Source organism: Pristiophorus japonicus, chromosome 5, assembly GCF_044704955.1.
Source record: "Pristiophorus japonicus isolate sPriJap1 chromosome 5, sPriJap1.hap1, whole genome shotgun sequence".
NCBI classification, from domain to species: Eukaryota; Metazoa; Chordata; class Chondrichthyes; family Pristiophoridae; genus Pristiophorus; species Pristiophorus japonicus.
The window spans coordinates 5,190,662-5,203,991 of NC_091981.1; the positions used below are offsets into that span (position 1 = coordinate 5,190,662).

Below are 13,330 nucleotides of genomic sequence, written 5' to 3' on the forward strand. Positions count from 1 at the left end.
GATGCGAGCTGTTTAATGCAACATAGTTCCCTATTCTCCCCCCGCCCCACGAGGGCACTCCGTGCATAACTTTGATAACGAACATTGGTGGGTCCTGGCCGGGAGGGTTGTGTTTTATTTCAAGGATTAACATTGTTTGTATGTCATTTCAGTGACAAAATGTTCCCAGCCTTTGGATTCGGGGCACGGATACCGCCTGATTCGAAAGTGAGTACTGTGGCTAACTGAATCCCTGTCCGTTTAAGGAGCAGGACTTTCTCCCGAGAACGCGCTGCTGTTATTGGCCTGCCGAGCTGTGCAGTGAGCAAGTGACGAATTATTGCAGGACTGAGTGAACAGGGAGATTTCCCTTCGCATTGTTACACGGGACACGTGGCTTGTTACAAGGAATGAAATCTCCCAGGTTTACCCCCAAACTACCTGTTGGCTTCAACCCTTGCAGAATTTACTAGGGACGCCTGGAAAGGTTCAAAAACAAAATACTGCAGATGCTAAGAGATAGGAGTAGGCCATTCGGCCCCTCGAGCCTGCTCCGCCATTTAATACGATCATGGCTGATCCGATCATGGACTCAGGTCCCCGCCCGCTCCCCATAACCCTTTATCCCCTTATCGCTCAAAAAACTCTCCATCTCCACCTTAAATATATTCAATGGCCCAGCCTCCACAGCTCTCTGGGGCAGAGAATTCCACAGATTCACAACCCTCTGAGAGAAGAAATTCCTCCTCATCTCAGTTTTAAATGGGCGGCCCCTTATTCTAAGATTATGCCCCCTAGTTCTAGTCTCCCCCATCAGTGGAAACATCCTCTCTGCATCCACCTTGTCAAGCCCCCTCATAATCTGATACGTTTCGATAAGATCTGGAATAAAACCCAACAATGCTGGAAATACTCAGTGGGTCAGACGGCGTCTGTGGAGAGAGAAACAGAGCGAATGTTTCAGGGCGATTCTCTGACGAAGGGTCATCGACCTGAAACGTTAACTCTATTTCTGTCTCCACAGACTCATAACAAGTTGCTCAATTTATGCATTTCACGCGTTGTTGACTCATTGTTTTCATGAATTCCTCCAATTCTGCCCCCCTGAGCATCCCTGATTATAATCGCTCCACCATCGGTGGCCGTGCCTTCTGTTGCCTGGGCCCCAAGCTCTGGAACTCCCTCCCTAAACCTCTCCGCCTCTCTACCTCTCTTTCCTCCTTCAAGACGCTCCTTAAAACCTCCCTCTGTGACCGTCACCTGCGGTAATTTCTCCTTACGTGGCTCAGTGTCAACGATGGTTCGATTACACTCGTGTACGTTAAAGGTACTGTATAAAACACAACAGTGACTACACTCCAAAAGTACTTCATTGGCTGCAAAGCGTTTTAGGACGTCCTGAGGTTGTGAAAGGCGCTATAGGAATGCAAGTCTTTCTTTTGCTTTTAAAGTAAGTTCAAGAGAAGTGATGCATAAAGCATTGGGCAGTTTAAAACGACATGCATGTCTTTCTTCCAAAGATGCATTGCGAAATAACAGATGAAACATCCTCACCATAAAGTCAGAAGCGAGTGGGGTGAATTTTGGCTCTTACAGTCTAGTGGATCAGCTCCTGTTTTGCGCCACGCCCCGATTCCTCACTTGTCTCCGCCAACTCCAATGGCAACGTAAATTGAGTGGGGTGCAAGGCAGCGTCTGACGATTTACCGTCGCCCGGTTTTTCCGGCCTTGCAGTAACAGTGAAGGCCCAATCCAGTAAGGCCCACCCCGATAAATCCCACCCCAGTAAGGCCCACCCCAGTAAGGCCCATCCCGGTAAATCCCACCCCAGTAAGGCCCATCCCGGTAAGGCCCATCCCGGTAAGGCCCATCCCGGTAAGGCCCATCCCGGTAAGGCCCATCCCGGTAAGGCCCACCCCAGTAAGGCCCATCCCGGTAAATCCCACCCCAGTAAGGCCCATCCCGGTAAGGCCCATCCCGGTAAGGCCCATCCCAGTAAGGCCCATCCCGGTAAGGCCCACCCCGGTAAGGCCCACCCCAGTAAGGCCCATCCCGGTAAGGCCCACCCCAGTAAGGCCCATCCCGGTAAGGCCCACCCCAGTAAGGCCCATCCCGGTAAGGCCCACCCCAGTAAGGCCCATCCCGGTAAATCCCACCCCAATAAGGCCCACCCCAGTAAGGCCCACCCCGGTAAGGCCCACCCCAGTAAGGCCCGCCCCAGTAAGGCCCATCCCGGTAAGGCCCACCCCAGTAAGGCCCACCCCGATAAATCCCACTCCAGTAAGGCCCACCCCGGTAAGGCCCACCCCAGTAAGGCCCGCCCCAGTAAGGCCCATCCCGGTAAGGCCCACCCCAGTAAGGCCCATCCCGGTAAATCCCACCCCAATAAGGCCCACCCCAGTAAGGCCCACCCCAGTAAGGCCCACCCCAATAAGGCCCACCCCAGTAAATCCCATCCTAGTAAATCCCACCCCAGTAAGACCCACCCCGGTAAGGCCCACCCCGGTAAGGCCCACCCCAGTAAGGCCCACCCCAGTAAGGCCCACCCCGGTAAGGCTCACCCCAGTAAGGCTCACCCCAGTAAGGCCCACCCCAGTAAGGCCCAATCCAGTAAGGCCCACCCCAGTAAGGCCCACCCCAGTAAGGCCCACCCCGGTAAGGCCCAATCCAGTAAGGCCCACCCCGGTAAGGCCCACCCCAATAAATCCCACCCCAGTAAGGCCCAGCCCAATAAATCCCACCCCAGTAAGGCCCACCCCAGTAAGGCCCACCCCAGTAAATCCCACCCCAGTAAGGCCCACCCCAGTAAGGCCCACCCCAGTAAGGCCCACCCCAGTAAGGCCCAATCCAGTAAGGCCCACCCCAGTAAGGCCCACCCCGGTAAGGCCCAATCCAGTAAGGCCCACCCCGGTAAGGCCCACCCCAATAAATCCCACCCCAGTAAGGCCCACCCCAATAAATCCCACCCCAGTAAGGCCCACCCCAGTAAGGCCCACCCCAGTAAGGCCCACCCCAGTAAGGCCCACCCCGGTAAGGCCCACTCCAGTAAGGCCCACCCCAGGAGGGGACCTGAAATTAAAAACCGCTCATCCAATGACTTCCCCCCAATATTTTGTTTCTAGGGCACGTGATCCTTTTAAGGGGCTGCCCGGCCCATTCGAAGCTTCATGCCTGCGTTAAATTTCCCGTTGAAAAGCCGGTGAGTGACCTGCGTGGAATTTACAGACAGCCCCGTAGCATAACGGGAACATTGCGGCCATTGGTCAACAAGGTCGGTTTTAAGGAGCATCTTGAAGGAGGAAAGAGAGGTAGAGAGGTGGAGAGGTTTAGGGAGGGAGTTCCAGAGCTTGGGGCCCAGGCAACAGAAGGCACGGCCACCGATGGTGGAGCGATTATAATCAGGGATGCTCAGGATGCCAGAATTAGAGGAGCGTGCATTGAAGCATCGTACTCCATCTCTCCCATTATTGTATCTGGCTGTATTTGAGTGCTGATAGATAGATAGATTTTTGGACTCTCGGGGAATCGAGGGATATGGGGATCGGGCGGGAAAGTGGAGTTGAGGTCGAAGATCAGCCGTGATCTCATTGAATGGCGGAGCAGGCTCGAGGGGCCGAATGTCCGACTCCTGCTCCTAATACTTATGTTCGTATAATCGTCTATGTTTACTCTTAACAATGCTTTTCAAATGTATCTAAATGGTCATTTTAAGGGTCCTATAGCAACAAGAACAACAACAACTTGTAATTGTATAGCGCCTTTAACGTGGTAAATCATCCCAAGGCGCTTCACAGGAGTATTATAAAGACGAAATAGATAAATTTGACACCGAGCCACATAAGAAGAAATTAGCACATGTGAGAGGTCGGTTTTAAGGAGTAACTTGAAGGATGAGAGAGAGGTAGAGAGGCGGAGAGGTTTAGGGAGGGAGTTCCAGAGCTTGGGGCCCAGGCAACAGAAGGCACGGCCACCGATGGTGGAGCGATTATAATCAGGGATGGTCAGGAGGGCAGAATTAGGGGAGCGCAGACATCTCGGGGGGTTGTGGGGCTGGAGGAGATTACAGAGATAGGGAGGGGCGAGGGCCATGGAGGGATTTGTAAACAAGGATGAGAATTTTGAAATCGAGGCGTTGCTTAACCGAATAGCTGAAAATTACAGAGCCAATCTAAATTCTTCTGTCAATTTTTGCTGTCCCCTCTGACTTGAGTGCTGTCAGACTCCCAGATCTCCATCTACATGATAGACAGAACTACAAGAAGCCTCAATCCTTCACACTGTAGCGGAAAAAAAAACAAGGGATTTAACATTTTAATTAACTCCAAGTACAGCATTGCGACAATGAAAATCTCTACGGGGCATGTGATATATTCACAGAGCACAGCACACACAGCTCCTAACATGGCAGGCAGCTCTCTCGGAAGCCTCCGGAAATCTGCCCGGTTCTGTTTAATTATTAACTGTGCAATTGCAGTACACAATATGTCCACATCCACAGTGTGGAGCTACAAACATTACAAGCTTACAGACATTACACTTCTCCCTCCTTAACGAAGAACTTATTATAACAAATATCATACATAACTTTCCTGTTTATACATAACACAGGATATAATCTTATTTTTTTCCATGTTTACAAATTTAACTTTCCCACTTGTTTTCTGTTTTGAAGAGGATACCTTCGCTCTCGAATAGAACCTTCCAAACATGGTGTTGAATCTAAACTCATTCGAGGCTCATCCTGAGGAACGTTTTCCTCCACGGAATTTCCTTGATTTTCATTTGAACTCACTCTAACTTTAGGCTCTTTGTTTTCCTGACTCGGACTCAGACTTAAATTCTGATTCTCTCCTGGATTTGTTTCCAGTACATTGGATTTAGGATTTGCTACTGGTGTATCAAAACTATCTGATGAGTCAGAAATAATTGAATCATTCCCACCTTCAACTCCTTCCATGTCTGTAGGTAAAATATGATCAATGTGAACAAACCTAACCTGTCCATGATCAAACATCTTGACCAAATATGTGCGAGGACCACAAATCTTCACCACTCTTCCTGGTAACCACTTTACCCATTTATGGTGATGGTTCTTCACTCTCACCTTCTGGTTTAATTTCACACTTCTCTCTTTTACTCTACCTCTATCATGATTCTCTTTCTGTCTTAATTGTGCCTCCTCTACGGACTGTGCAAATTTGGCTTTAACAACGAGAATCTGGTTCGTAGCTGTCGTTTGAGAAACAACTGTGCTGGTGTTCTACCAGTAGTCGTATGAGGAGTATTTCAATATGTAATCAAACAAATTAGCCAATTTGTGATCCAATGACAACTGTCGTTTCCTTGGATTTGGATCTAACATTTGTTTTATGAGGACACGTTTTATCATTTGTACAGTGCGCTCTGCTGCACCATTCGAAGCAGGATGGTATGGTGGGACCTTGGTATGTTTCACACCATTTTTTCTCGTGAATTGTGCAAATTCTTCTGAACAAAATTGTGGTCCATTATCAGAAACAATCCGAGGCCAAATGAAAAAAATAATTTTCGCAAAATGTCGAATGTTTTACTTGTTGTTATTTTCCACATTGGAAACACCTCAAACTACTTCGAATGGTTATCAATCACAATGAACAATTGTTGTCCTTCTAGCTCAGCAAAATCAAAATGTAGCCTTTGCCACACCCTGGGAGGCCATTTCCATGGCTGTAATGGTACTGATGGTGGTTGCTTGCTTACCAATTGACATGTCGTACAGTGACTCACGATGTACTCTATATCTTTATCAAGACCTGGCCACCATAAATAACTGAGTGCAAAACTCTTGGTCAAGCACATTCCCAGGTACTGGTCATGGAGGTCTCCTAATAATTTGGACCTGAATTTATTTGGTATAACCACTCTTGCACCCCACATGATACAATCTTTATTGACTGATAATTCATTCCTATGAATGAAGAATGGATGTGTATCTTTGTCTGTTACCTGGCTTGGCCATCCATTTGCAATATACTCATACACCTTTGACATCACTGGGTCACGTTTGGTTGCTCTACCAATCTCTTCAGCTGTGACTGGCAGTTCATCAATGTATGAAAAATAAAACACTTCTTCCCTATCGGGTGTAACTTGTGATGGGGAAGGCAATCTAGACATTGCATCAGCATTACTGTGATCAGCTGATCGTCTGTATTCAATATCATATGTATATGCTGACAAAATCAAAGCCCATCTCTGCATTCGGGCTGCAGCTAATGTTGGAACTGGGGACTTTGGATGGAGGATTGCTGTTAGGGGCTTATGGTCCGTAACGATGGTAAACTTATGACCATACAAGTATTTGTGGAACTTCTTGACCCCAAAAATTAATGCCAAAGCTTCTCTTTCAATTTGCGCATAATTACTCTCACTGGCACTGAGAGTGCGTGAAGCAAAAGCAATTGGTCTCTCCTCCCCACTGCGTGATACATGAGAGATTACTGCCCCAACTCCATACGGAGAGGCATCACATAAGAACGTAAAAACATAAGAATTAGGAACAGGAGTAGGCCATCTAGCCCCTCGAGCCTGCTCCGCCATTCAATAAGATCATGGCTGATCTGGTCGTGGACTCAGCTCCACTTACCCGCCCGCTCCCCGTAACCCTTAATTCCTTTATTGGTTAAAAATCTATCTATCTGTGATTTGAATACATTCAATGAGCTAGCCTCAACTGCTTCCTTGGGCAGAGAATTCCACAGATTCACAACCCTCTGGGAGAAGAAATTCCTTCTCAACTCAGTTTTAAATTGGCTTCCCCGTATTTTGAGGCTGTGTCCCCTAGTTCTAGTCTCCCCGACCAGTGGAAACAACCTCTCTGCCTCTATCTTGTCTATCCCTTTCATTATTTTAAATGTTTCCATAAGATCACCCCTCATCCTTCTGAACTCCAATGAGTAAAGACCCAGTCTACTCAATCTATCATCATAAGGTAACCCCCTCATTTCTCGAATCAGCCTAGTGAATCGTCTCTGTACCCCTTCCAAAGCTAGTATATCCTTCCTTAAGTAAGGTGACCAAAACTGCACGCAGTACTCCAGATGCGGCCTTACGAATACCTTATACAGTTGCAGCAGGACCTCCCTGCTTTTGTACTCCATCCCTCTCGCAATGAAGGCCAACATTCCATTCGCCTTCCTGATTACCTGCTGCACCTGCAAACTAACCTTTTGAGATTCATGCACAAGGACCCCCAGGTCCCTCTGCACCGCAGCATGTTGTAATTTCTCCCCATTCAAATAATATTCCCTTTTACTGTTTTTTTTTTCCAAGGTGGATGACCTCACACTTTCCGACATTGTATTCCATCTGCCAAACCTTAGCCCATTCACTTAACCTATCCAAATCTCTTTGCAGCCTCTCTGAGTCCTCTACACAACCCGCTTTCCCACTAATCTTAGTGTCATCTGCAAATTTTGTTGCACTACACTCTGTCCCCTCTTCTAGGTCATCTATGTATATTGTAAACAGTTGTGGTCCCAGCACTGATCCCTGTGGCACACCACTAACCACTGATTTCCAACCGGAAAAGGACCCATTTATCCCGACTCTCTGCTTTCTGTTCGCCAGCCAATTCTCTATCCATGCTAATACATTTCCTCTGACTCCGCGTACCTTTATCTTCTGCAGTAACCTTTTGTGTGGCACCTTATCGAATGCCTTTTGGAAATCTAAATACACCACATCCATCGGTACATCACATGCTAGCTTAATCTCCTTAGATATGTCATAGTGAACTAACATGGTGCTCTCTACCAATTTGCTTTTACACTCCTTGAATGCTGTATCGCATTCTTTTGACCACTTCCAATGGACCTGTTTTTTCAATAGTTCATTCAGTGGATGTAATACTGTTGCCAAATTTGGTAGAAACTTCTCATAATAGTTCAAAAGACCCAAGAATGAACGAAGTTCAGTGACATTCCTGGGAGTGGGTGCATTTCTAATTGCATCCAATTTTTCCATGGTTGGATGTAAACCATCTTTGTCTACTCTGTACCCTAAGTACTCCACTGAGTTTTGAAATAACTCACACTTGTGAGCAGACACTCGTACTCTGTGCTTCTCTAGTCGTTTGAGGACTTCATTCAATATGTTATTATGAATTTGCCTATTTGGTGCTGAAATTAGTATGTCATCTAAATAACATACTACCCCTTCAATACCTTGCGAAATCTGGTTCATCACCCCTTGGAATATGGCAGGGGCGGAAGACACTCCAAACGGTAGCCTATTAAATTGATACAGGCCGAGATGAGTATTTATAGTCAAACATGACTTGGACTCCTCATCTAGTTCAAGCTGTAAGTAGGCATTCGTAAGATCCAGTTTTGAGAAGATCTGACCACCTGTCAGTGTTGTGAACAAATCTTCTATATTCGGCAATGTATTGTGGACATTACCCTCTAGAACCTGGTTTACGGTTACTTTATAATCACCACACAATCTTACCTTACCATCGGACTTAGGTACAACAACAATGGGTGTAGCCCAATTACATCGATCAATCTTACAAATAATGTTCTCAGTTTCTAGTCTTTTGAGTTCTTGCTCAACTTTCTCCTTGAGTGCATATGGTACAGAACGTGGCTTGTAGTAAACCGATCTAGTGTCCTTCTATACCTGACACTTGCCTTGAAGCCTTGGATCGGACTGCCCGATTCACAGAACACCTTCGGATACTTCTTGATAACCTCATCCGTTGATGAAAATCTCACTTCCACACAAAAAATCTTACTCTAATCCAGCTTCAGTGAGCTCAACCAATTTCTTCCTAGTAAGGCAGACTTGTCTCCTTTCACTACTATTCGAGGCAAGTTCTGAAATTGATCTTTATATTTCACCGGTACGGTGATACGACCTACCACAGGAATTTTCTCTCCCGAGTAGCCTCGCAGCTCAATCTTGGATTTCTCCAGTTGGAAATCACGCAATTTGTCGAGGTACAGTGACTCCGGTACTACACTCACGGATGCACTCGTGTCAATTTCCATTGGTAACTTGAATCCCGCAACATCTATGTGGATTTTGATGCTTTCCGAATCGCTGTCCATTAACCTCGTGCTCCTGATGACGTGTAACTCTAACATCTCCTCGTCCTGTTGTTGTTCTTCCATGCTATGTAGTCTCTGGGGATTTCTACTCATAGTTTTGAACACTTGACTCATAGCTTTAAAAGCAGGTTTACCCTTCAGTCGGCATGCCTTCGCAAGATGCCCAGACTTTCTGCAGAAGAAACACTCTGCCTTCACGTATGGACAACTTTGAGCAATGTGTTGTTCCAGGCACCTATAGCACGACTTCGACGCTCTGTTAGAATTTCCAGTTTCTGAGACTTTGGGCCCATACCGTCTTTTACTTTGAACCTGCAGGTGATTTACCTCGGTTGACTGACAACCGTAATCATTATTTAATTCTCGGGAATATTGTTCGGCCATGCCCATCGACCTCGCTGTCTGACAAGCAATCTCAAAAGTCAAGTCATCCGTCATCAATAACTTCCTTCTGATTGCATCATTTTTCACCCCACAAACAAAACGATCCCGTAATGCTCGGTTTTGAAAGTTTCCAAAATTACAGTGCGTCAATAGCTTTTTTAATGCTACGATGTAATCACTGATACATTCATCAGCCTTTTGATTCCGAATCCCGAAACGATAGCTTTCTAACGGTTTGGGGTTATAGTGCTGCTCCAGCTTCGTTAAAATCTCTTTAAGCGTTGTGTCCTTTGGTTCGTCAGACATAAGCAGATTTACAAGGGCTTCGTACAATGCCGGACCTGCCTCCGATAAGAAGATCGCTTTCTTATGTTCCAACACAGCCCGGTTCTGGGCTGCATTGTCTGGAACTTCGATTATGTTATTTGCAGTGAAATACATTTCTAGCAGATCCACATACGCTTTAAAACATTCCCGGTCGTGTCTATATTCCCCCAAATGTCCGATTACACCTGCCATTTTAATCTCTAGCTGTTCACACCGTGTGCTGTATTTCACCTCGGATTTTGTAGCTTTTTTCCAAAGACAGAAACTTCCAAAGTCTCTCTGTCGGCTGGCTGAATCCTTCACCAACAAAATTTAAGCTTTAATTCATCCGAAAAATCCCATCTCGCTGCCAAATGTGATATATTCACAGAGCACAGCACACACAGCTCCTAACATGGCAGGCAGCTCTCTTGGAAGCCTCCGGAAATCTGCCCGGTTCTGTTTTAATTATTAACTGTGCAATTGCAGTACACAACACGTCCACATCCACAGTGTGGAGCTACAAACATTCCGAGCTTGCAGACATTACAGAACAGAACAAGTCAAGAATCTATAATTAGTCCATAACTTGTAGAGCTCTGGGAGAGAGCCCAGCGTCTCTGGAATTAGTCTTGCCCGTACAGAATGTGGAGCAGAGAGGTCTGCTCTGCTAATCTCCACATCTGCTCCACTGCTTACCACAGAGGGAGTGCAGCGAAGGCTCACCAGACTGATTCCTGGGATGGCAGGACTGTGGTATGAGGAGAGATTGGGTCGACTGGGCCTGTATTCACTAGAGTTTAGAAGAATGAGAGGGGATCTCATTGAAACGTATAAAATTCTGACGGGGTTGGACAGACTGGATGCGGGGAGGATGTTTCCCCGGGGCTGGGAAGTCTAGAACATGGGGTCACAGTCTCAGGATACAGGGTAGGAAATTTAGGACCGAGATGAGGAGAAATGTTCTCACTCAGAGGGTGGTGAACCTGTGGAATTCTCTACCACAGAAGGCTGTGGAGGCCAAGTCACTGAATATATTTAAGAGGGAGACAGATAGATTTCTAGACACAAAAGGCATCAAGGGGTATGGGGAGAAAGCGGGAATATGGTGTTGAGATAGAGGATCAGCCATGATCACATTGAATGGTGGTGCAGGCTCGAGGGGCTGAATGGCCGATTACTGATCCTATTGTCTATGTTTCTATGTTTACCCGAACAGCCTAATGGTGTCCATCCAGTGCTTTGCGTTATCTGTCCCAGCCCACTCCGTTCCTTCTCGCTTTGCTGCAGCTCACCACCCGATTCACATCTTCCCTCCGCACTTTCCACCCGTTGTATTTTTATTAGTGTCGGCAGTGGCTCAGTGGGCAGCAGCCTCGCCTCTCAGTCAGAAGGTCGTGGGTTCAAGTCCCGCTCTAGGGACTAGAGCACAAAAATCTAGGCTGACAATCCAGTGCAGTACTGAGGAAGTGCTGCATTGTCGGAGGGGCAGTACTGAGGGAGTGCCGCACTGTCGGAGGGGCAGTACTGAGGGAGTGCCGCACTGTCGGAGGGGCAGTACTGAGGGAGCGTCGCACTGTTGGAGGGGCAGTACTGAGGGAGCGCTGCATTGTTGGAGGTGCTGTCTTGCGGATGAGACGTTAAACCGAGGCCCCGTCTGCTCTCTCAGGTGGACTTAAAATATCCCAAGGCACTATTTCGAAGAAGAGCAGGGGAGTTCTCCCCGGTATTCCTCAATCAACATCACTAAAACAGATTATCTGGTCATTATCACATTGCTGTTTGTGGGAGCTTGCTGTGCGCAAATTGGCTGCCACGTTTCCCACATTACAACAGTGTCTACACTTCAAAAAGTACTTTATTGACTGCAAAGTGCTTTAGGACATCCGGTGGTCATTATTATGTTATGTTCTTCGAAATAGCGCTGTGGGATCTTTTATGTCCACCTGAGAGAGCAGACGGGGCCTCGGTTTAATGTCTCATCCGCAAGACAGCACCTCCAACAGTGCAGCACTCCCTCAGCACTGCCCCTCCGACAGTGCGGCACTCCCTCAGTACTGTCCCTCCGACAGTGTGGCACTCCCTCAGTATTGCCCCTCCAACAATGCAGTACTCCCTCAATAATGCCCCTCCGACAGTGCAGCGCTCCCTCAGTATTGCCCCTCCGACAGTGCGGCAGTCCCTCAGCACTGCCCCTCCGATAGTGCGGCGCTCCCTCAGCACTGCCACTCCGACAGTGCGGCGCTCCCTCAGTACTGCCCCTCCGACAGTGCGGCGCTCCCTCAGCACTGCCCCTCCGACAGTGCGGCGCTCCCTCAGCACTGCACTGGGTGTGTCAGCCTAGATTTTATGTGCTCGAGTTCCTGGAGTGGGACTTGAACCCACAACCTTCAAGAGTGCTACTAACTTAAGTTTTACCTATCAACTTTCTAATATTACTTTTTTCCTCCCCCTCAATTATTGACTTCCAGGTTTCTCATGACTTTGCAATCAATTTCAATGAAGACAACCCAGAATGTGCAGGTAAAGACCAACAGAGGAACCTGCTCACACACCCAGCAATGTCGGAGGTATCTTCCTTGGCCCTCGATAGCCGAGTGCAATGTGCTGATGGATATATCTGTCTCAAGTGTTTGTGTCATGGGATGGAATTTCCATATCCACGCCCCAACACTTGAGGAGTGAAAGTTCAAACTGACGCAGATAAATCCCGAAGATTAACGGCCCGGAATTGGTGGTCAGCGGTGAAGCGAAGACCCTCACCCCTAGCCCCGGAGTACGCTCCGCGCACGGATCTCGCGATCTCTGTGCCGATAGGTTCGGCTTTTCCGACATTCAATTGAAATCAGCGCAAGTTAATGGGGAATCCTTAGCGCGATCTGCTGTGACATCACAATCTGTCTAAGCAGCCAATCACAACGCAGAATTCTCACAGACAACGAACCAGGAAGTGAGGAAGCTCTTAAATTTCTAACTTTTACAAAAATATTAGACAAAGCAAAACAAAGATTGGGGTTCTGACACGGGGAGAAGACAAACGTGGAATAAAGATGGACAGACCTTTTTTTAAATTAGCTTTTATTTAAAAGTTTCTTAAAAAGTATAATTTTTATTAACATTTTTGTTAAAATGCACAAGTTTCACACACTGCACCAAATTAGTTTTCCAGACACTCCATCATCATCATAGGCAGTCCCTTGGAGTCGAGGAAGACTTGCTTCCACTCTAAGAGTGAGTTCTCAGGTGGCTGAACAGTCCAATACTGGAATTACAGTCTCTGTCACAGGTGGGACAGACAGTGGTTGAGGGAAAGGGAGGGTGGGACTGGTTTGCCGCACGCTCCTTCCGCTGCCTGCGCTTGCTTTCTGCATGCTCTCGCCGACGAGACTCGAGGTGCTCAGCGCCCTCCCGGATGCACTTCCTCCACTTAGGGCGGTCTTTGGCCAGGGACTCCCAGGTGTCGGTGGGGATGTTGCACTTTATCAGGGAGGCTTTGAGGGTGTCCCTGTAACGTTTCCTCTGCCCACCTGGGGCTCGTTTGCCGTGACACTTAACCTGTGTCTAGCAGT

At 47.5% G+C, this 13,330-nt stretch overlaps 1 protein-coding gene across 1 annotated transcript in view; it reads left to right on the top strand.

The window, feature by feature from the left end:
* Window positions 1-13,330, top strand: part of LOC139263732 (copine-4-like) — a 378,262-nt gene that overhangs the window by 346,286 nt on the left and 18,646 nt on the right. Inside the window, exons 8-9 of the mRNA XM_070879764.1 lie at window positions 153-207; window positions 12,233-12,284. Of these exons, the coding sequence (XP_070735865.1) occupies window positions 153-207; window positions 12,233-12,284 (107 nt within the window). The remainder of the gene's footprint in view (window positions 1-152; window positions 208-12,232; window positions 12,285-13,330) is intronic.